This window comes from Perca flavescens, chromosome 6, assembly GCF_004354835.1.
Source record: "Perca flavescens isolate YP-PL-M2 chromosome 6, PFLA_1.0, whole genome shotgun sequence".
In the NCBI taxonomy this organism is placed as follows: Eukaryota; Metazoa; Chordata; class Actinopteri; order Perciformes; family Percidae; genus Perca; species Perca flavescens.
Window position 1 is genome coordinate 7,413,401 of NC_041336.1, and position 24,774 is coordinate 7,438,174.

The 24,774-nt window shown below is 40.3% G+C and overlaps 3 protein-coding genes across 7 annotated transcripts in view; 1 reads left to right on the forward strand and 2 right to left on the reverse strand.

The window, feature by feature from the left end:
* Positions 1 to 1,289: 1,289 nt before the first annotated feature.
* On the reverse strand, positions 1,290 to 11,236 carry cenpa (histone H3-like centromeric protein A). 5 transcript variants are annotated; one of them, XM_028581601.1, is made up of 6 exons: positions 11,128 to 11,236; positions 9,084 to 9,138; positions 6,952 to 7,134; positions 6,340 to 6,461; positions 3,441 to 3,515; positions 1,290 to 1,861 (listed from the first exon to the last, which is right to left on the reverse strand). In XM_028581601.1, exons 3-6 carry the CDS (start codon positions 7,073 to 7,075, stop codon positions 1,733 to 1,735), a joined length of 450 nt encoding a protein of 149 aa, XP_028437402.1. In that variant the 5' UTR covers positions 7,076 to 7,134; positions 9,084 to 9,138; positions 11,128 to 11,236; the 3' UTR covers positions 1,290 to 1,732. The 5 variants fall into 5 exon arrangements, with proteins under 5 accessions (XP_028437402.1, XP_028437405.1, XP_028437404.1 ...); XM_028581604.1 differs by lacking the exon at positions 9,084 to 9,138; XM_028581603.1 differs by lacking the exon at positions 11,128 to 11,236 and having other exon boundaries at positions 9,084 to 9,145.
* On the forward strand, positions 8,377 to 15,967 carry eaf1 (ELL associated factor 1). The gene is made up of 6 exons (XM_028581599.1): positions 8,377 to 8,768; positions 9,095 to 9,189; positions 10,347 to 10,483; positions 11,576 to 11,748; positions 13,279 to 13,485; positions 14,913 to 15,967. The coding sequence occupies exons 1-6, from the start codon at positions 8,666 to 8,668 to the stop codon at positions 14,960 to 14,962; spliced, it is 765 nt and encodes a 254-aa protein (XP_028437400.1). The 5' UTR covers positions 8,377 to 8,665; the 3' UTR covers positions 14,963 to 15,967.
* Positions 15,968 to 21,622: 5,655 nt separating this feature from the next.
* The window catches only part of bmper (BMP binding endothelial regulator), a 37,050-nt gene continuing 33,898 nt past the window's right edge, over positions 21,623 to 24,774 (reverse strand). The window contains exons 14-16 of the mRNA XM_028581345.1: positions 24,285 to 24,627; positions 23,170 to 23,300; positions 21,623 to 21,808 (exon numbers count right to left, since the gene is read on the reverse strand). Coding sequence (XP_028437146.1) covers positions 21,627 to 21,808; positions 23,170 to 23,300; positions 24,285 to 24,627 — 656 coding nt within the window. The 3' untranslated portion in view covers positions 21,623 to 21,626. The remainder of the gene's footprint in view (positions 21,809 to 23,169; positions 23,301 to 24,284; positions 24,628 to 24,774) is intronic.

Genomic DNA, 24,774 nt, shown 5'->3' on the forward strand with positions numbered 1-24,774 from the left:
ACAAAGTCTGTAGGATAGGATTTGTAGGCCGGGACGTCTCTGCAGCACCACAATACTTCGTTCAGAATGGTTTGACACATATTTTGCCTTTAACAAATATTGCGCCCCTCTGCGATTTGGATATTGCACTAGTTCATACTGCGATTTCGATACAATTGCGATTAATTGTGCAGCCCTATTCAAAACACTGCAGCCATGACCTCACCAAAACTAAACAGAGTTTACCCCCATTTAACAATCTCATCACTGGCTGCCTGTATGTTTAAGATCATTTTAAGAAGTCCTCACCAGCTCCATGGCGTCCTGAGCTTCTTTCATGACCACAAACAGCTCCCTGCTTTTAGAAGTCTTCTGTGTCTTCTTTTTCTCTGCTCACCGCCCTGCTGCTTCATCATTTTTTAGTTTGTTTATATAGTACTTAAAAACAGCTTTTTACACCAAAGTGAGTCACCAAAAAAAAAAAAATACATGTAAGTTTACACATACAAGCATAAAGACATATATATAGTGCATAGATGTTGTGGAAATAAATGCAAGATCAAAATAGAAACAAGTTTAAACGCAATTTCAACCCAGGGAATCAGATGGAACAGGTTAAACAGTTAAAGCCAGAAAATAACTGGTTTATATTGTTCATATTACATACTCCTACAATATGTTCATATTTCATAGCCATATTTATTCTGCTCATAAGGTAACTGTATGGTACACTACACATTTATATTACTCTAAACCACCTTCTGTAAACTAACGGTATACTACTGTCTACACTGCACTATATTTTTTGTCCTGTCTATGCACCTCACATTGCACTTTTCTGCTTTTTATTTTTGCACTTCTGGTTTGACACAAACTGTATTTCGTTATCTTTATACTTGTACTCTGCACAATGACAATAAAGTGGAATCTAATCTCAGGATGCATCTTAAAAAGCATCAGCAGACTCAGCCTGTCTAGCGGCCTCCAGCAGGCTATTCCAGAGCCAAGGAACCTTGCTTAGCAACAGCTGACCATCTGTTCACGCTCTCACTTGTCCAGGTTTTTAGACCCATTTCCCCCCCTGTGAGCACTGACCTGAGATCTGGTTTTCATCCCGTCCTCGACAAATCCCAGTTACAGAACCTAAACTGAGAGCAGGTTTAGCACCCTCACCATCAACTGCGACAGCTGGCTGATGATGCAACTTTTCAATTTAACTGAAAGAACATGACCGGTAAGGTAGTTGTGACATCATCATACAAAGAGACACAATGAGACTGAATGTGTACAAACCAAAATAAGACATCAGGTACGTAATAGAAAAAAATCTTGCGGTTTATTAACAAAGTAAGTTCACATGAATGTGGAACAATATGTACACATCAATAATATATCAAAAGCAATACAACACTGAGGGATCAAAACTAACATTATGCAAATCTAAGTACTCAAGTATAAAAATCCAACTGCTTGACAGGGATTATTTTCTGACTGTTAAAAGTCGGTAACTTGAACTTGTTGCCTTTTCATAAAACCAGTGATGATCTGCCAAGTCAAATTATTTTGTTTCCCAAGAACTTAGTAACCCAAAATTCCAAAAATGTAGCATAAAAATCATAAAATTTTAAAACAGTTATCCGGTTAAACACATTATAAGCAGTATCATAGTCTCAGAACAGACTCAAGTGGAAAGAGTGCAATGAAATGAGTGGCCTTCCTGTTGCTTGCTTGTCCACTCGGTCCGGTGTCGTTTTCACATGTTGTCCACCCCGCGGATCCTCCTGGCCAGCTGAATGTCCCGGGGGAACAGCGTGACCCGCTTGGCGTGGATCGCACACAGGTTTGCATCGGAGAACAGCATGACAAGAAATGCCTCTGCAGCCTGGAGGGACGAGGAGGAGGAGGAAGAAAACCAGATGATGTTAAATCTAAGAAATTAGCTTATTGGCTTCAGCTCGTTTTTAATGGATGACTCTGTGTGTTTAAGACATGGCTGTCAGTTTCTTATTCTAAATGCAAATAGGCCCAATGTACAATACTGGGTTGTAGTCTATGACTTAATAGTTTTATAAAAAAAAAAACATCACCAGGCACTGTATTCATCACATGAAAGTGTATCAATCTTCATGAATATTCATTCAAAAATATGGTTTATAAAAAGGAACCAGTGAAGCCAAAAACCTAAACAGAGAATCAAATAATTAGATTTACATTTCAACATTGAAGCTGCACTAATCAATATTTTTATATTGACAATGAGTCTTCATGTAACCTGAAAGGGAGCGCTCATAGTGACGAACCCACAGAGAAATAATCATGTGATTCTGCAGTTCCTCTGCCCGTTTATGGTATGGTTCAGTCTAGGGGTGCGTGATGTATCGACTCAATATTGTTATCACGATATCACGTTGCGCAATATTATATTGAAAGTGTCGCAATAAGTATGCAATATTGTGTTTTGTGGAGCGCTGCGTCCCGTGTAGCTTAGTTGTATTTGAAAAGTTGTGTCCTGTTCTCTTTATTTCTATATTTTATACTGTCCAACCAGTAAAACATGTCCTGTTCTGTAGACATGGTCCTTATTTATTTATTCATGTTGGACCAGACCAATATGACTGTCAGTTGAAATAAACCTTTTTGTAAGAAAACGTATTTGATTTGTTATGAATCTGTTTTGATGTGTTTCCCCGTAACTTTTGTAATTTTACAATGTTTAAAAATATCGAAATTAATATTGATATTGTAATATTCACAATCAATATCGCAATATCATAGTTTGTCAATATCGTGCAACCCTAGTTCAGTCTCAGTGTTTCCAGCATCATGCAGCCTCTCTCTGTGAGAGGGCTCTGATAAAGCCACTGTACTCTATCTGCTCAGCAGCTAACAGCAGGCAGACACAGTTAGAGACCAGCTGGTGAACATGGTGGTGCATTTCGCAGATAATAAAGCGACAGATATTTTGACTCAGGAGCGGTTGGGGATCAAACCAGAACTAAAAAGGAGAGTGAATACTGAATTTGCATGCATCAGGTGGACACAGACAAGACGCCAAATGAATGCTACCGTTGCTCAGTGAAAACAATAAATGCAGCTTCAATAAATAGTAGCTAAATTACAATTTTCAGACAACACAGAAACATACAGGTTTAAGTGCAGTGAATGCAATGTACTATATGTTGTGTATATTTCATTCTTTGAAATTGTTGTATGATGGTCAAACATTGATTATGAACGTCTAATGAGCTCATTTAAACCAGAGGTGTGTCACTAAGGACACAATATGTTCCACACAGGCAAGCCTATTCATACATTTATCCCTGGGGGAAATCTCTCAATCTGAATGCTTATGGCTTGAAATATTCTCTATGAATAAAATGATGATTATTTTTTATCTATTGAATCATTTGCACTGCTAAGAATGACAGAATGTTAGCTTGCTGGCGGAGGCAAGTGCTTACCTCCTGCAGGGCCAGAAGAGCGTAGACCTGCCATCGGAGAGCGTCACGGGAAAAACTCTGGCACACCTCGCGGACCTGAACCAAGACAGGGAACCAAGATCACTCAAGACTGCAGTCACACAGCTGAGAGAAAATGATGCTTTCTCAGACCAGCTGGGGCAAGCGGGACACAGGCGAGAGATACGACTCATGACTAGGGTATCGTTTTTTTTTTTTTTTTTTTGATTCCGGTGCTAAATCGATACTTTTAAAACGGTGCCGGTGCCTAAACCGGTACTTTTCAATAAAGTTAAAAAAAAAGAAGAAGAAGAAAAAAAAGAAGTGTAGTAAACAACAGTCAGTGACTTGTGTATTGCTAAGGCCATGGTCAAAGATTTAATAATAATGTAATAACTATAACTTATTTCACCAGTAAATTGCTGTTGAACCCCAGATGGGAAAAGGGTATTTTACAATTACTGTGAATGCACCACAAGGCTACCTGTTTTAAGTGAATCTGTGTTGTTTAATTCCGACAATGGCAGCTGCAAGTGAACGCACCGTCTGTGTTGTTTAATTCCGACAACGGCAGCTGCGAGTGAACGCACCGTCTGGGTTGTTTAATTCCGACCATATAAACATACTGTATATCTATGAATTGCGACAACGGCAGCTGCTGCGCTGCAGAGCAGACTGTTACATCCCGCTGTTGAAGTCCTCCACAGTGAAATACAGTCACACTTTACACTGTTTAACGTTAGCTGTCAGCATTTTAACCGTGATTAATCCAGCTGCTAGCTAAAGGTAGGCTAACGTTACATGATGTCAGGTGTAGTGTAAAGTCGAGCACCGAAATGAGGCACCGAAACTTTCCTTCTTATTCGGTCTCGTTACTACCGTTTACGTCGGCACCGGTTCCCTATTGGCACAGAGTTTCGGTACCCAACCCTACTCATGACATCAGTTTTTTTTCCGTTAAAACCACACAAAACCGTTTTTACTTGCATTTTTTAAAATATGTTAGGTCCACATGTGTTTGCGTTATGTTGTGAATGTGAAAACGAACTGCTACCTCCTCTGTCAGCTCTAGCCATTGACAAGAAATAAGCAGAGAAATCAGGCCAATAACAAAAGCTGTTCAATCTGACGTGGTGTTGCCTGAGCTCATTACTATTCATGAGCTCGCCCAGTTGCACTGGGTAAAGGATGCTGATAGCCAGGCTCTGATAGGCTAGCTGTTAGCCAATCAGAGTCAAGCCGCTTAGCTCGTTGAATCAAAGAAATTAGCTTATTGGCTTCAGCTCGTTTTTATGGATAACTCCATAAACATGTGTGTTTAGGACGTGGCTGTCAGTTTTTTATTCTAAATGCAAATAGGCCCAATGTACAATATTGGGTTATACTCTATGACTTAATAGTTAAAAAGAACATCACCAGACACTGTATTCATCACGCAGATCACATTAAAGTGTATCAATCTTTATGAATATTCATTCAAAAAATATTGTTAATGTTGATGAATATTAATGAGAACTGGCGTGTGTGATGGTTTCAAGTGTGGTTACAGTTTTTCAAAACTTCACGCAGACAGCGTTTGCTGAGATGTGATATTAATGGCGAGCCGAAAGCGGTCGCGGTGCTGTTGACGTTACACTTCCTCTTAGACAAGCAGCCACAACGGTGGTTTTTCTGCCCTGATGACTGACTGGCTGAGCTTGCAAAGCAAGACACTTAATAATGTTACTGAGTGAGCAGTTTTAACTATTTTAATTCACAATTAAGGTGGAAAATAAAAGCTTTGTGTTTAATGTATTTTTGTTGATGTTGAAATGGATTTTAAAACATATTGTTTCGAAAAAAGTATCGTTAGGAATCGGTATCGAAATTGGCACCAGATCGAAAGATTCTGAACGATATCCAGCCCTAACTACATACACCAGATGCATCTCTGCCTTTCCCCGATAGCTGCCTTTAAGAGGTGCTTTGAAACCGAGGACTCACCCTACACAGTGTTTTCCCTAAGTTTGTTGAAGACTTACGTGAACGTATTTGACAGGGGGGTTTAGGTGTCCTCCCTCAAGAATGTGTTATGTTTTTCAATAAAAAGAAAAATGCAATTTCACATCACTTTGGAGCATTATTATTACCATATCTGTGTCTAAAACGTTGAAAAGGCTAGAGCCGATAATGCATAAATAACACTCAAAAAGCTTTAACACCAAACTTGTTAAAGAAGTCCACTGGGGACTAGAGGTGTGAATCTTCACTGATCTCCCGATTTGATTACGATTATCATGTCAGCGATTCAATATCTCGATGCATCACGATGCGTCAAATAAATGTTTCTATTAAAGCCATGTAGGATATTTAATTCATAGCTTTTCTTAGCTTCAAAAACAAAACATTCTGCAGTGCTCTAATACTAAATGAATTGGATACATAAACCTACAGCACTGAGCACATGGCACTTCCTGAATGTGCAAAACACACCAGAATATGTAAACAGAAATGTTGTTAGGCATACATTAAATTGTAAACAAAAATAATCGATTATGGCTCGGCCGATTATCGATGCAGAATCGTCCACGTCCCCGATTCGATGCATCGATTATTTGATTAATTTCAACACCTCTACTGAGGACCAACTACAATCACTGGATCTGAGAAATGTAATTTAGTTAGTTTTGATGCTCACATTGATTTTACATCCATTCAGCTTAGGTGGTGCCCAAAACGGCTGCACCTAACCCTTATGGTGGTAGGGAAAACACTGCCTGCAGTTCATGGTCAGTTTCTTACCCCAAGGCTACAGGAGCGCCCCGACCCACAAAACATGCTGAGTCATACTCCCATTCACACACAAAGAGACACTTTGTACAGCTATCATACTCTCCTCGTGGTTTGCTTCTGTTTGACTCACCAGGCGAGAGAAGGGTCCCTTCCTGAGCAGAAGATCGGTGCTCTTCTGGTACTTGCGGATCTCCATCAAAGCCCTGGTCCCTGGTCGAAACCTTCTCTTCTTGGGAGACGCGGGGGGCAGCCCTGGAAAACAGATACAGTGTGTGAGTGTTTGTTGTGATGGCAGAGAAGGTAGGCTTTCCTCTAGTCTATATCGACGACGTTTCATTTCGGGGGTTTTCAGGTGCCGCCGGAAATTCCACCTGAGGTCCCTCATTTCGGCCAGATGTCAGTTACATTCCGCTTTCTTTGTGTTGGTGTTCTAAACTCCAGTCAATGAAGTTATGAGGACTATGGTTAACTGCTCCTCAGATCTCTGCAGGGTAAATCCAGACAGCTAGCTCGACTATCTGTCCAATCTCTGTTTTCTGTTGCACGACTAAAACAACTTTTGAACGTACACTTTCCACCAAAACAAGTTCCTTCCCGAGGCTATTTTGCAGAGGCACTGTTGCTCCATATGGCGCTCAGAGATGGTGGCGTTCTTAGTTGTGATAAAAGCAGTGGCTTATTTCTGTGACGGGAAAAAAATAACATGTTTAAAGGGCTGTCGTGCTACTTCAATGGCTCTCACTTGAAGCTCCACTCAGTCTTGGGGACCGGGATGTTGAACCGGAGGGCCCTGGGGCCGGCTGCGGGGGTCGGCGTTGAGGAGTTTTGCCCTTCCGACGGCTGGCAGATGAATCATCATGACGCATCGCCTCCAACACAGCTCAGGACCACAGGAGGGAAACTACTGCAGCCAGATACAGTCTGTCTGTGAAAGATTGAGGACATGACATGCTTTATCAATCACAAATCAAACCTTCAAATCATCTCTTTATAGGAGATGGATACTTTTTCCATTCAATCTTCTCATTTGCTAGCGATAGATATACCTAAAATATAGATATACAGATACCAATGATGAGCTAAAATAGGTTTTCTCGTCTAACGTTAAGTGTTATACTTTAGTCATGATTATCCATCCCCCGATGGATAACTAGCTACGTCCTCCATGGGGAGTTCAAATGTCATATCAACCACAGCACAGGGAGAGCAATTAGCCCAGAAACAACAGTCTAACGTTACCCTTTCTATGATGTAGCTAACGTTAACATAACAATATGCATTGCAGAAAGGACTTCAAAGATTGACTTGAAAGGGAGTCTGTAAGTTAGCTAGTGCATTATTATCTTAAGACACTTTATATGCAAAACTTGTTTTTTCAAACAAATCTTCTACTAATTTAAGTCGAGCATAACGTTACTGGTTACCACGTTAGATAGCTATATAGCCAAACAGCTAGCTAACGTTAGTCGCTTTAAAGGTCGGGTAACTTTTAAGGTGCTATTTCACGTTTACACCGTCATATTAACTCGCTTTTAACATTTCTTAACCCAACATAGTAATTGTAAACGTACCCGTGATGTTGAACAATATCCCCGAGTTCAATGTTTTATAAAATACTGGAAACCGAACAAGCAGCCCTTACACACAACAAAAACACGAACTGAAATTCAAACGACGCCTCTTCACCGACTCATCCAATCAGCTTGCAACGAGTGGGCGGGAGAAACGGTTTTGGGAGCGCTTGAAAAGGTTTATCGGAACTCGCTAAATGGACGGGGATGTGAGCGAGAGGATACAAATCAGGGATCGGTGAAGGTGTTTGGTTATACCACGCTCTCCTTTCTTTCTTTATTTTATACTTATGCTGCATTCACGTGTTTCTCGAAGTATTTATTTCCAGTTTAGGTAAATCTACGTGGAACGCAACTAATACGTTACAATCTGATACAATATTACAAATCGGCTAACAAATTTGGCTCACAATTATATGTGAGCCAAAAAAACCATATGCAATACGTGAATTTATACATATTTTTTACAATCAACCTAATATTCACTTTCGTCCGCCATTTTACTACGTAATACCATGGATATATAAAAATATGACGCCAACTCGACAAGTCGTGTATCAAATATTTCGCCGACTTTCCTAGTTGTTGTTCCGATTTGAGACGGACGTGAATCCAGTTGGTAACTATTGTTTCCGATCATTCCGATACCACTTGAATGCGGCATTGTTTTCGGTGGCATTTGATTGCCGGACCAAAAGCGGAAGAGGAGTGGCCAAGTGACGTAGGGGATGTTTTGCTAACGGGTAGCTAACAGCTACTGTATGCTAACTTTGTGTTATAGTTGGCTTCTTGTTGCAATCTTTCCAAAGTTACCACATACAGTCCGGCCTTTTTGGAAAACTTGACATACATGTGAATTGTCAACATTTTAAAGCAAACCGAGACATGAACGGGAGTACGAATCCGCTGTTGGACAAAGAGGAGCATGTTTTGAAGCTCGGAGAAAGCTTTGAGAAGAGGCCAAAATCTTCCTTTCACACTATCAGATGTGAGTGTGAAAAAAACGCGTTGTGTGTTAAAAGAATCTTAAATTAGTTGTTGTTTGGGATTAGTTCGCTCACATGGACAGGGAGGCTTTCTCTTACATAACCTAGCCAATTAGGTGGATACATAAATTAAGTAATTTGCATTGATAATATCGTTTACACCCACTGCTTTAACGTTACAGGAATGTTTACAGAATCAGAATAGGATTAACCCTAACCCCTACAAGACATTTCATTGGTCACCGGCGCAAAACAAGGCAGTATTGCTTTTAGCAGAATGTGCAAAACATGAGGGAATATGCAAAAGGTTCCTTTACTTCATTTACAGATGACTTCAAACCAGCGTCTATCGACACGAGCTGCGAGGGAGAGCTACAAGTTGGGAAAGGAGATGAAGTTACTATCACGTTACCTCATATTCCGGTAAGACTGTCTGCCATTCTCCTCTGGTTCACAGGTTGTTAAGTGAAGGAGTGGAAGAAGTACTCAGATCCTTTACTTTTAAAGTAAAAGTACTAACACCACCCTGCAAAAATACTCTGTTACAAGTACAAGTCCTGCATTGGAAATGTTACTTAAATAAAAGTATAAGTATCATCAGGAAAATGAACTTATAGTATTAAAAGTAAAAGTGCTCAATGCAGAAAAATCCTCCCATTTTAGAAACTAAAAAACAATCCAAACAGTTCTGTCAATCATCTTCTATCATCTCAGCTGGACTCGTAGGCCGTTATATTGTTGGGTAGTTTAATTTATAATAAAACATTGTATTTTATTAACTGTGTGTTTTGTGTGCAAACATCTTAATGTGTAAAGTAACTAAATCGGTCAGATGAATGTAGGAGTAAAAAGTACTATATTTCTCTCTGAAATGTAGTAGAGTAGAAAGTGGCATGACAAGAAAATACTCAAGTGAAGTACCTCAAAAGGTGTACTTAAGTACAGTAGGGATGCACCGATCAGATATTAAGATTGGATATCGGTCCCGATATTGACAAAATAGCTGGATCCAGTTTTGTTAGTTTTTTCCCCTCTGTCGCACGTGTGTCACATGCTGGATGAGTTGAGTGTACAAATAAATAATTCAATACATTACATCTATATTATTTTGTCTAAGTTAGGAAAGTAATGTTTTTAGTTATTTAGTTAGGAAGGTCTGGTGCCTTTAGTCTCATCCACATGGTGGAAGGAAGGTATAAGGTATACAGTTTATTATTAATTCAACAACGGTATCAGATCGGTATCGGGTATGCTACACAAAGCCCAGGCATCGGTATCTCTATCAGGACTGAAAAAGTCGGATCGGTGCATCCATACTTAGTTCCATTCCACCACTGGTTAAGTGACGCCTTTCTGTAAAGAAAGCAGAGCAGCTAGTGTCCGTTTTCAGAAGGATCAATTGTAAATGTTCTGAAATGGATTATGTGAATTCCACTGTTTTAATTGCAAACAACCAAGTCCATGTTCCCTTATGACTAATCACTCGGAAGGAGAAACATTTACATTTCTACAATAAGGTCTGGTAAAGCAAACACAAACGATACATATTCCGATTTGTCGTGTTCTTCTTCTCCTCCCAGGGCTCTACGCCTCCCATGACGGTATTCAAAGGAAACAAGCGGCCGTACCAGAAGGACTGCGTGCTCATCATTAACCACGACACCGGGGACTTTGTCCTGGAGAAGCTGAGCAGCAGCATCCAAGTCAAGAAAACCAGGTGAGAGGCTCGGGTCTGTGTTGGTTGGCTGTGTTTTGATGCTTGCATGGCTTCTTATACTGGACAGGGATACAGTTGATGTGTAACTGTACGAATGTCTTGCTGCTTCCTGTAGCTCTGCATGGCTTACTAAGAACGCTTCTGTTTTTGCTCTAGCTGTCTGTATGGTGTCTTGTTGACTTTTGTCTGTATAGTTTAATCTGTACTAAAGTCTTGCGGTTTCCTGTTGCTCTGGTCTAAAAAGCATCTGGCCAAAGGCTTTGGAGACTGTTTTGGGCTTTAGTGGAAAGGGACTGAGAAGTTGTCGATGTTCGAATTTTTTGGCCAAGTCCTGGATCTACGGCACCTTTAAGCTCCAGATAGATCAAGAAGAACGGCTGAATAGGAGACATAACGGTAGCTACATTTTATCAGTTTATTTGTCAGGGACGATACATACAGGCATCTAAAGTGCAACCGATGCAATGTGTGTGGGACTTCTAGCCCTAGGCTAATTTTTTTTTCCCCTGTTCAGGCTTTCTCATGACACACATGGCAAAACACTATAAAATAGACATACACACTTGTCACAAGTTGCAGGGAATGGAGGACCCAAATGCAGAGAGCAGGAGGATTTATTTCACCAACAAAAATGAAGTACATACCAAAAGAGTCCAGAAAGTAACAGGCAAAAACTAGTACAACAGAACAGGATCTCAAAACTGGAACTCAGAGACATAAGGTAGAGCAACAGAATCCAATGAACCAACAAGAGACAAAGACAAAACTGAGACTAAATAGACCAGGTAACGAGGACTAACAAGGGACAGGTGACACTAGGCTGGGCAAACAGGTGAAACACATAAGACAATCACAAGGGCGGGAAACTAAAGACAGGAAGTAAAACTAGAAAAGACGAGGGAGAAAACAGATTTCAAAATAAAACAGGAAACAGAACATAACAGAAACTCACAATCATGACACAATCTAACAACTGCAGAAGACAAACAGGCAGTCACAGATGCATACAAACTAACACTGAAGCAAACATGATGGACCAGCAGCCACATACAGCACATGCATAAAGACATCGGCTTTGTGTGTACGTTTCAGGGCGGAGGGCAGCAGTAAGATCCAGGCACGGATCGAGCAGCAGTCGGTTCGGTCCAGCCAGCCCAGCTCTCAGTTCCGGGCCCCCACCAAGCCCGGGGCCGGGGTCAAAACCTCCCCTTCTCCTTCCAAGGATAATCCCTCCCCGGAGCCTCAGCTCGATGACATCAAGAGAGGTAAGGAGGTCCAGCCACAACAGTAGCCCAACACCCTTCTTACAACTTTCTTTCATAGGAAAGCATTTCTGAATATTTGAACTGGTGTTGGGTTGTATCATCCCGCCCTGCCTTGTCCATTTTAGGCTTGTCTGTGTATATGTATGTTTATACAGTATGTATTGTGTAGAGCTGTCATCGACTAAAGAAGTTCTTAGTCGACTAACACTTATACGATTTTGTCGACTAATCGATTAGTTGATTTAATTGACAGAGCTGTGCGCTTTGAGAGGTGGTTAAGACTAGAAAAGCACAATATAAATGTAGTTAATTAACCATCAGTAAAACTGAGTTTCGCCACAATAAATCCTGCAAAAGCACCACTTTAAATCTTGTGTTTACCATAAATGTGCTCAGAAGTTTCTTGGAAATAAGTAATTAAGCATGAATAAGCATAAAAAATGACTAATCAACTAAAGAAATCTTAGTCGACTAAGACCAAAACGACCGATTAGTTGACTAATCAACTAAGAGGTGGCAGCCCTAGTATTGTGTATATGTATGTGTGTGTGTGTGTGTGTGTGTGTGTGTGTTTGTGTGTGTGTGTGTGTGTGTTATAGTTTATGTTACCTCTCTTTTTTTGTATTTTACTTCATTGTTGTTGGTTGTGTTGTTCTTGGTTTTTATCTGCTGTTTATCTGGAAAGCACTTTGTAACCTTGTTAAGAAAAGTCCTAAAGAAATAAAGTTTATTATTATTATTATTATTATTATTATTATTATTATTATGTAATTAAAACACATGGAACAAAGAATATGGACCCCAATCACAATGTCCGTAATGTGTAATGTTGTCATTTCTTTTTGTTTTATAAAATTGGTATTGAAAAAAGTAGCGTTTAGGAACCGGTATTGGCATTTTTTTAACGATACCAGGCCCTATTGGAGACTTTTTTTAATTATTTTTTTTAATTTTAAAAACACCACCCAAACTAGCAGTCAGTCCGACCGGCAGTGAGATGTCGCCGTTTGTGAACTATAACACAGTCCAGAAAATAAGCACAGCAGAGACGTCAGATAGCTTGGACCTCTGTGTTCAACTAAATATCTTTAAATGTTACAGTTACGGCTGAAGATGACAGCAGAAATAAATTTCACATTTCACATTTTTTTTCCATTACTTAGAATTCCTCATGGGGGGAGACAGAAACTACACACTATAGCTTTAACTTTTGACAAACAATTTTGCAAAAAAATTGACACAATGAGATTTTAGATAAATAATCATCAATAATGTGGATATAATGACTGAGTGGGTAAAGGCAAATAATAGAACAGCCCGGTAAGTTCAGAAAATGACCATGATCACTTTACTGTTATGCAGCATTTAAAGCCAGGAAAAGACAACACTTGTCTCATATCACGATATCCAGAATTTAAGAGGATATGTATTCTCATACATCGATATATCGTTGATATAATATGGATATATATCCCAGCCCTAGAAGGAGTTTTGTCTTAACGTGAACCCTGCTGTTCCTGCTGTTGGCAGAGCTGCGAGCCGAGGTGGAGGTGATTGAGCAGATGAGCAGCAGCGGCAGCAGCAGCTCCTCGGACTCGGCCAGCGGCGACGACAGCAGCAGTGACGGCGAGCACGACACCCCCCGACCGCTCAGCCAGACCTCGCCCAACCGCCCCCCAGTGGCCAACGGGGGAGCCGAGCGGCAGCAGGGCAACAACCAGCTTATGAACACACTCCGTGAGTATCTCCTAGCTAAATGCTTTCTTTCCAGTAAGAGAAGGAATCCATGCTTTAATTTCCTGGTGCTTCTGCTGATCCTGCTACCTCCCCCCCCCCCCAGCCTGTATCGAGCGAGAGGCAGGGAAGAGAGGACATGTATTTGTTCGATATTTTTGTGTGAGCATTTCTCCCATTTCCAGTTACGTAGCATGTAAACACACATCTTTAGTGTTCAGGCTGGAGATGGAGATATACCACCTCAGTTTCAGTTCTCTGAGTCAATATTTGTCTAGTCCGGCATTGCCAGACCTTCCTTCACAGCGCTGCGGAGGAAGGTCTGGCTAGTCCACACAACATTCCAGGATGGGAGAAAAACGTGCTCTGGTTTATTGGCATTCCTTTAAACCAATCACAATCGTCTGGGGCCGGACCGAGCAACGGCGCCTCTGCAAAATAGCTTCAGGAAGGAACTTGTTTTGGTGGAACATGTGTACGTTCAAAGGTTGTTTTGGTCGTGCAACGGAAAACTCAGATTGGACAGATAGTCTAGCTAGCTGTCTGGATTTACCCTGCAGAGATCTGAGGAGTAGTTAACCATAGTCCTCTTTAATCGACCAAGAGTTTAGAAAGCAGAAAGTACCGGACATCCGGCCGAAAATTAGGGACATCCGGCGGAATTTCCGGCGGCACCTGACCAATTCAGAAATGAAGCGTTGTCGATATAGACTAGTACTTGTCTAGTCTGGATCAATGGATGTACATTTCCAAAATGAAGCCTGACATCCAGTCAGGCTTTGACCCCGCTGTCTGTGCGTTGCCGTTCTCAAAAGCCCTTCGCTACGGGAAACAACAACAAACTTCGAGCTAGCAAGTAACACGCTGAAAATGGCAAGTTTTGAAGATTTGGATGGTTCAACAAGGCAGGCCTGCGTTGGTTCTTTCGGGGAATGATTGTAAAGACTTACAAAGAATATGTTCACTTTCTAACTGGGATGTTTTGGGACCGATTGGTGGGATTGTTGTGGACGAAGTACACACGGCGATACGCTGGTAAGAGCTACTGAGGTTTAACCATGTATCCAGCTAATTTAAATAGCTCACTTTATTGTGTGAACAATTAACTTAATTTATAATATTCATTTATAATATTGTATGTGGCATTTTCTTTTGCGGGGTGCAAATGCTCCTTCTCGAGACTATTCTGCAAAGTCACCGTCGCTGCATCTGGCGCTTAGCGCCGCCCAAGACGATTGTGATTGGTTTAAAGAAATGCAAACAAACCAAGAGTGTTTTTTTGCTCCTATCCCAGAATGTATCTGTGGTGTAGCCAGACTAATTTACTCCACAGCGCTGTGGAGATAAGTCTGACAATGCGAGACTAGCATTTGTCTAATTACGGCTGGAAACCCGCCAATAAACGATGTTTAACCCGTTTGTCTTCACAGGAAACGACCTCCAGCTCAGCGAGTCGGGCAGCGACAGTGATGACGACTGAACTCTCCGCTGGTCAGTCTCTCTCTCTCTCTCTCTCTCTCTCTCTCTCTCTCTCTCTCTCTCTCTCTCTCTCTCTCTCTCTCTCTCTCTCTCTCTCTCTCTCTCCACACACTCCTCCTTTCGGCCTGGTGCATTCGTTCCTTTGCTGTGATAGCTGACACCAGATGTATATCTTGGTTTGACTGTATTAATGATTTGATTTTAGTAGATACTTAAAACTGGCCAGCCCGGGACTTTAAGAGTGTATTTTTATTAGATGTATATTTTGTTTTGTATAGCAAGACTTTTAGAAAAAGAAACTTTTTCCTTGAGAGGTTTAGAAGATTATATATTAGAGTGCACATACATATTTTCTGTACTTAGAGCAGCTAGATTTATCTACTTGTATCATGTGTTTTTGTTGGGTTTTGTCTTTATGCTAAGACAGGGAAGAGACTGTCTTAAAATATCACCCCTCATTCTCTCACCCTGTCTGGTTATTCATCAGAGAAGGTTGGGGGGGAGCCTCTCCACATTGTTTTTATCAATTCGCTATGAATACAAAAAATTGCAGCATTGCACAGATAACCTTTGCAGCCTGCACATCAGTCTGCTTATCTAGTGGGTTGAGATCAGTGTGGAGCACAACACAATCAGCTGTACTCTGTGCTTTCCTAATCTCAACTTTCAAAGTTTTAAACCGTTTGCTGATTATCTTAGTTTATGAATCTCATAATGACTATGAATTTTTTTTTATGGGATTTGTTGACAAGAAGAAAAATACTGAATTGTACTGGTCTTGTTCTTTAAACAGTTATCTCACAACAGAGAACTAGATGAACTTTTAGGTTGCTGTTCTGTAATGATTTCACTTCAAGGTTTTGGCATTGTGAGTTCAGTTTAGTCATTCCGTGGCATATAACAACACATAGCCGTTGATTAAGATTCTGCCTAATTTGATTTAGATTTCTGGCATCCAGAGTAGGGCTGGGCGATATGGAGAAAATCAGATATCGCGATATTCTTGTCCTAATACCTCGATGTCGATATTGTGGCGATATAGGGTTGACAATTGGTTCTTTAACAAAATATCTTCACAATGAGATTTTAGATAAATAATCTTCAGTAATGTAGATATGACTAAGTGGGTAAAGGTAAAAAATAATAGAAGTGCTAGAACAGTCTGGTAACACAGAAAATGACATCACTTTACTGTAATGCAGCCTTTAAAACCAGGAAAAGACAACACTTAAGCCATTTACGATATTACGATATCCAAAATCTAAGAGGATATCTAGTCTCATATTACAATATCAATATAATATCGATATATTGCCTAGCCCTAATCTAGAGCCCCATGGAGCACATCAATGGAGCCAAGTTGCAGCTGTTAAAATCTGCATTTTGTCATTTTGTCATCTGTTTTGTAACCACAAGGGGTCAGGAAAGACCCCAAAATCAAACTCACAGAAACACACACCTGTTATGTATAAGCTAATAATGTTGTGGCTAACGTGTTAGCAACAGTTGAATGTAATTTTGGTCTCCGCCAACTCCTGAGAAAAATGTCTGGCTTCAGTTTTTTGATCAGAGCGTAAGAAACTCAAACATACAGTCTCTTTGTATAGCTGGAGAATCAAAAACAATGAGCCAAAAAAAAATCCCAGTCGAGCTGCAGAGTCGGCTGTTATTGGCAGCGTTGCCAACACTACATGCCCTGCGTCAAACAGACAAGGAGTTAGTAAGTTAGTCATTGGCTGCTACTAATGCATTTCTTTTTTTCCTACTCGTCCTATTGCCGTGTCACAATAAAACCCACTGACTCACAGTATAACCACTTACTAGGGTTGGGCATCGTTTTGATTTTAACAATTCTGATTCAGATTCCAATTTTTAGGGTTAAGTTTATTATTAGTTTGATTACGGTTCTTACTGATTCTCGATTCCGATTCTTTGAGGGGTTTGGAGTTGAAACAGGTCACATGCTTATTTCACAGATAAGAGGAAAATATTTTTTTGATATAATAGTGATTTTCAGTTGTACGGGCTGTTTCAATGTTAAATAAACCCACAATTTAGATCGCTGCTTACTGTGCTCCATGGCTGCAACACAACGAGCGCCTGGAAGTACAGTGGTCGCATACGGAAACCAAAACTTGCACATGTTAAATTTGGTACAGATGGTCGGAATCAAAACCCAAAATTGTTTTCTCGATGCCCAATCCTACCACCTACAGTATCAAGTTACTGATGATATTAAAGCCCCCGCAGTCGTTAAAGTTCATCAAAGTTCAAAGCCTAGATTTGAGGCATCAATCATGGCGATTACGAAATTCCACATAATCCATTAATAAAAACACCTGAAACTCAAACTATACAGGGTTAAGTCTGGAAAAAAGTTTTAATATTAAGAGCTGGGCGATATGGAGGAATTCAAATATCACGATATTTTTAACCAAATACCTCGATGGCGATATTGTAGGGTTGACTATTGGTGCTTTAACAAAATATTAAATAAATCACCAATAATGTGGATACTTTACTTTACTGTAATACAGCCTTTAAAGCCAGGAAAAGACAACACTTACATATCACGATATCCAAAATTTTAGACGATACTTAGCCTCAAATATCCACGCTGATATAATAGTGATATACTGTATTGCCCATCTCTGTTTAGAATCCTTGTATTATTTTCAAAGTGACCACTATTTGTTTCATCAGTCGTCTCGTTTATTTTCCAATCAAACAGAGAACATTTAATTTAATTTTATACATATATTGTAGGAGCTTCCCATGCCTTACAGCAGTAAGTCTGGACATAAAGATGAATATGTCATTTTGTGAAAAAAATGCCAAAGAGGTGAAAGGCCCCTCATCATGTGCAGAGAGCAGGAGCGTTCACAGTGTAACAGTGTCACGTCTGTGTGTAAATGTTTTCATCTTTGCTTTTATCTGAGACTGTTTGAGTTGTCGTGCATTAGGGATCGACCGATACTGGTTGTTCGAGGCCGATAGCGATATTGATTATCAGTAGTTAATGAAACCAATATTTGGAACCGATATGCATTTACAGAGAAAATGAAGATCTTTAAGTCAAAATTAAGATTTTTGAATGTTACACACTCCAATACAAAACTGTGTTTAAGTGCTTTAAGCAATTATTTAATAAATTAGAAACGTTCAACATAGTCTCGCATTGCCAGACGCTCCTCCGCAGCGCTGCGGAAGCGGAACGATGGGGATATAGACTAGTTTAAACATAATACTCAGTAAAAGATAGTCAGATAGGGTTGTGGGTGGGCCATTAAGTCAGACTCAGTGGTGAGTGAAACCGAAGCAGACGGACAGTCACAGAGCTGTAGCCAAGCCAAAGTAGCGCAATTTTTAATTCATTAACTTTTTCGGGTTATCAGGCAAATAAAACGCTGATATGATATCATATATGATCATCTGCAAACTCCCGATAATCAGCCAGAGAAGATAATCGGTCTATCCCTATCGTGCATGCATAGTGACGTCAGTGATTGTTTGTTTCCCTGACCTGCAGGAGCCGTGGGGGTTAGTGAATATCATTTGGTGCTGGTCGTACAGTATTTCATTATTAATGCAACAAAACATCCCACAAGTCAGAAACACTACCGAAGAGTTTCATCGCAAAAATGCCAAGACTTTTACTTCATTTCCATTCAGATTCACACAGTCCGCTACATTCTGCAGATTTTCATTTTGGATTACCGCTGAAAAAAAAATCTGCTGATTCCATTTGGGCCTGGTTATAAGATGCCTGTGAACTGACAAACCGCACAGTACTCGAAACCATACCAGTTTTAAGAATCCTTGATTGTTACCAGTTTACTGTGATGGTTGAAGGTCTAACTTTCCTTTGTGGTATTCCCTGTAATACCTGTAACACTCTTCTGTCGTTAAATTAACTTTGTTGTATTTGGTTCTTTAGTTCTCATGTTTTTGTCTTAGTGCTACGTTTATGTGAAATGTGTTTGTACAAATATGAAGTGTATTAAACGTGTGCAGATGAATTTAAAAATGGAAGTTTTCACTCTTCATTGTGAGAATTGGGTGTTTGATCAGCTTGTGTTTACTCCTACCAGAGGTGGAATGTAACTAAGTACATTTACTCAACCACTGTACTTAAGTACAATTCTGAGATACTTGTACTTTACTTGAGTCTTTACCTTTCATGCCAATTTCTACTTTCTACTCCGCTACATTTATCTGGTTGACAGGTTTAGTTACTTTACAAGTTATGATTTTTGCACGGAAAACATAAACAGTTTGACTGTAAGAGCAACTTTTTTGATGATCTTTTGTCATTTTTTGTACAAAAACATTTCATGGTTTAAATTTTGCGAATGTATAGATTTGCGTTTTTTTTTCTCCCTTTTTAATAATAATAATAATAATTATAATGTATTAGTAATAATGTTAAGGTTTGGTGTGTTGGTTGGACAAAACAAACAGTATGAAATCACTTTGGGCTCTGGGTAATTGCTATCTGGGTAACACCATTTCTCACTATTTTTACAAACCAAACAATCAATTGTTTAATGGAGAAAATAATCAGCCGATTAATACTATAATAACTATAAAATACTTAATAATAATAATAATTAAGTACATATACCTGATTATACTTGCATACCTTTACTTAAAGCTTTAGTACGTAACTTTTTAATAATGATTTTCCGTTACATTCAAGCCATTGCCAAATGAGTCGCTACAAAGCTAATTAAGACCATCAGCTCCACACAACTCTCTCTGGATTTCTCAGTAGGACTATGTTCAGAAGATTGTGTCGTCCGGCGACTTTCGCGCGCAGAAAGCAAAGATAATGACCTCTTCTGAAGAGTCCATCGTGTTTTTTTTTAACCGTTGTGTTGACTTCGGGTCACATTGACCCATTTTCAATTTTTGTTTTATATCAGAAAATATGGGACATAGAAATAAGTGCTGAAAATGCGTAGAAGAAAAATGTAACAATTTCAATTTTGTTTTTTTTCAAGGTTGACGGGAAGTCAACACAAGGGTTAATCCTCCGGGGGGGTGGTGCGCGATCACAGAAGGCTTGTATCATGTGGACGTGCCGTCAAGAATTCCTAATGGGGGAGACAGAAACCACGCACTACAGCTTTAAGTAAAATTTCAATGCAGGAATTTTAATTGTACCAGAGTATTTTTGACAGTGTGGTATTAGTACTTTTACTTATGTAAAGGATCTGAATACTTCCTCCACCACTAACTCCTACAAGCTTCTAATGCCGGTAGAAAGCCTTCCAATTCTTGCCCAAAGTAAATAAAATACATACCACATAACAGCAGCGTCCACGGTTTGATTTTCTAGCCGGGGCACTTTGTTGTGTGACCTCTCTCTCTCTCTCTCTCTCTCTCTCTCTCTCTCTCTCTCTCTCTCTCTCTCTCTCTCTCTCTCTCTCTCTCTCTCTCTCTCTCTCTCTCTCTCTCTTCTACACTGAATGTTTTTCCTGGGAAATCATTAAATGAAAGGTGCTTTGCTCAAAGGTACAACTCCTCCTTCAGTTTTCCAGATGTCTCCAGTTCCTTTGGGGGTTTGAACCCGCAACCTTTGGGCCTTCTCCTACAATTATCAAAGGTTTTAAAACTGAAAGTAAAGTAAAGACCAGTCAGAAATGAACTTCGATAAAAGATTATATTGCTGGTCTTAAATAATTATCGTCAAGTGAAACATATGCTTAGATGAACACCTTCAGTTTGATACGGACCACAACAACCTGGACACGGAGCATATTACAATACAGTACTTTTTCCCTGCGATGGTGCAACAACTGAGTCACATTTGGGCATTTCTCTTCAAACAGTAACACAACAAATACATAAATAGCTTTTGTTTCCCTTTAAATCATTCATAACGCAATTATGTTCATGATTCTGGCTCTTGCTACGACATGTCATTTAACTGATATATAAATTAACATCAACAACAAATAATAATAATTATTAGAATAATTAGAACAATAATAATATAAAAGCTGTCTGTCTTTCGTATAAATCTGGCTAGCTTACAGTATGAAATGATTGAACAGAGATCACGAGGGCACTTTTGACACGATGCATCAGAGAGTTTCTCCGCTTTGAATCTCCTTATTCCAAACGCAGATGCACAGTTTCCCACTTCAGGGTGTTTGGGAGTTTGGGAGAGACATTTGGGCGCCATGTTGGCTCAAGCAGGAGTCCACTGGCCCAAATAGTTTCCCGAGGGTCCATGGCAGCGTGGGCAAATGTTCCTCAGGAGGGTGGAGACGGTAAAATCTCCAAAACAGGCTGCCTGAGTTTATTCTCGGGAGTTCAGTTCTTCTTCCACAAGTTTGAAATTAGCGCCTCCGGTGGCGGTGACTGGTATCGTGACAGCACGTGTTTATTACAAGAGGCACAAGGAAGTCCGAGGCTGAATGTGGTGGCGCGGATCATCCTCCCATCGCTGTAGTGTGTATTTCTACATCAGATAGCTGTGGACCCTGAGTACCTTGTCGCATCTGATCTGTCGACCTTTTTTTAGACCCTTTTTGTGTCCTCCCAAACTCTTCCCGGCTTCTTTGGACCCCTTCATTCTGATATTATAAATGACCGTCTCTGACTTAGCCAGCCCCCCGCCCTCCCTCCACCCTTCCCTCCCACCTGGGTCACAAGGGTCACCGTCCGGGGCAGGCCGTGGGTTTGATGCAGCGTCCCTGGAACAGCACCAGGTTGGCGGGGCAGTGGCAGCCGGCCACGCAGGGTTTGTGGCACGGCCCGATCTCGTTCCAGTTGTCGCAGGTTTTGGTGCAGCCTGGTCCGCAGGTGTCGTACACAGCACCGTGTTTACACTGGGTGGCTGAAGGGAGGGAAAAGAAGGTAAAAAAAAATGTATTTGCTCACTCATGTATTTGATGGACTTCGGAAGGGTGGGGAAACACTTACAAAACAAACTCGGAACCTATATTCATCCTTCAAAAGAGAGCCTTAAGATTTGTAAATGAAACCACTTGTAGAGCACCAACTAACCCACTTTTCATCAAACTAAAAGCACTAAAATTCAAAGATATTGTTGACTTTAAAACTGCACAAATCATGTACAAAGTAACTAATCAATTAATCGGACAGTATCCAAGGGTTGTTTCAAATGAGAGAGCAAACATCATTTAAGGGGAACTTGTGTATTTAAAAAGAAACTCATTCATATATGGAACAGCTGCAGAGATGAAATCATGTACAACAATGAGCAATTGTAATTGAGACTATTTTAAATGAATATACTGAATAAATACGAAAAGGACTCGAGATGACTGTATTGTGTACTGACTGTATGGTTCCTGGGCTTACTATGTCTTGTTTGGATGAGTTATTATTCGGTTTGATGTAGATAGATGGAAAAGAAAAAATGTGTATATGTATGCTTGCATGTGTTTCTGTGTATGCATGTGCATATGTGCGTGTAGGTAGTTAGATATAATTTGTATACAAATATAAATAAGTGAAGCATCAAATTGTTTTGTATTTAAATAAAGTATAAAAATAGAAAAAGGGGGTAGGACCAGAAAGGTTTTTATAACTTCTTCCTACTCCTTTTTGAACATGATAATTCCTTATTTAAATATTTTGCTGAAATGTACATGTTCTTATTTATTTTTAATTTAATTTTTAACATATAAACTAAACTGACTAATGACTATTGTGACGACTCCTGCTTTGTCTGGCTGTATATATAATCCTTTAATTTGGTCTAATTTGGTTGGATTTGATTTAATAAAGTACATTTGTGTTAAACTTTATCATGATCTGTCTCCTGTTTGTTGTGGCCTAAGAGCCGGGTCATAACAAAGTGGGGGCTCGTCCGATATGAGCCGGCTCCTATTAAATCAAATCAACCCAAATTAGAACAAATTAAAGGATAATTAAGGGGTGGAGTGTGGTTGTCAGTAAAGTCATTGGAGTTTATTTGATAAAAAGAGCAGATTAGTTCCTTGGAATGAACTGTTGTTCTTTCTGTGTTCACAATGTCAAAACGGTCAATCAACTATTGTACAGATGACTATTGAGCTTTGCTAAACCACTGTAAGCGAAGCAAAAAAAAGTCAAACTCATCCGTGTTCTGAAAGGTAACTTTAAATGATATTACATTCATGTGTGTCACACCTTGTCTGACTCTTTCATCTCATGGGAGATTATGATTAGGTCACGCGCACTGTCACTCACCCATGCAGGCAGTGTCAGCCTTCCAGAGGACGGGCACTCCCTCCCTCTCGCAGGCTCGACTGTAGGCGATGAAGGACTCACAGTAGCAGTTTTTATGGACCGGACATTCACACATGTCCGTCACACACGACCTACAGGGAGCAGGGCGATAAACAATACACTTTATTGTAGGGATGTCCCGATCAGATCGGAGTCATGTCGATATATTTTTTTGTGATCAGGGATTGGCAGTCACCCCGGTCACCTTACTCCAATTACTTACGTCAGTAAATTCTCCAACATTCTTAGAAAAAGTTGATTTTATATGTGAGTTTTACAGAAAATGCTAGCTTCACAAAGTTAAATGTATTAAAGCTTTAGTCCGTAACTTTTTTTATATTAATGAACGTCCGTCACATTCAAGCCATTACCAAATGAGTTGCTCCAAAGCTAATTAAGACTATCAGCTCCACACACCTCTCTCTGTATTTCTCAGTGTGGCTATGTTCAGAAGATTGTGGCGTCCAGCGCCTTTCGCGCGCAGAAACTCAAGTGAAAATAATGACCTCTTCTGAAGAGTCCATCATGGTTTTTTAATCCTCCGTGTCCTCCTTGGCTACTAGCAACTGTGTGGATGATTGGAAGTTTTTTTTTGTCATTACTTAGAATTCCTCATGGGGGCAACAGAAACTACGCAGTATAGCTTTCAGCTGAAGACATGTTTTAGTTACTTTGTTAACTTAGTTATTTTTTTAAACAAAAAAAACGTTGCTGCTCTATTATCTAGGCAAATAGAAATATCGGACTCGGTATCAGCACATATTCAATTATTTTTTTTTAATTGGATTGCCGTGGCCTGGTTGCGTTAGTAGGTAGAGCAGGCGCAAATATACTGAGAGGTCCTGTAGAATTAAAGGTGGAAAGCCCAAAAAATTATCTTAAACAAAAAAATTAAATATCGGATTGGGATCGGGGGCCAAAAAAGCTGATACCTATTTTATCGGACATGGGTGGGTTGTTATGTCATATTTTGGTATTAAAAGTCTCCATTCTTCAGATTTATGCCGAGGGGACTTTGACTAAAAAACAAATAACATTTATTAGCATTTTCATGACAGCACATGCAGTCCTCTGACCTGTAGAAAGGGACGAAGTCAACCACACGGTGGCACTTCTGAAACTCCCACGACTTTATCTTCTGGCACTCCCGGTGGGCGCGGAACTTGACTTTGACGCTGCCGGGGCACAGGAAGGAGGTTGGCCGGCGAGGCGGGTGCTGCTGGGAGCATAGCTCGTTTCCCTCGACTCGCCACGACTCGGCAAACTCGTCCACGTCGAACTTGAACTGGCCGTCGCCTCCCATGGTGTCGTCTCGCTTGTGGCCATTGTAGTTGCCGCAGAGGCCGCAGAGACGTCCGCGCAGGTGGGGGGCAGCCACAACCTCCACGAAACTGTCCCCGTCCCATGTGATCTCCAGACCTGCAGGGGGCGGTGGAGGCAAGAAGACGAGGCTTAATGTTGCTAATTCCTTTAGACCAGGGCTGTTAAACTCACATTTCACTAAGAGCCACACTTGAAAATAAGAATCACATCAAGGGCCAGGCATGTATAGTTTATTGACATGCT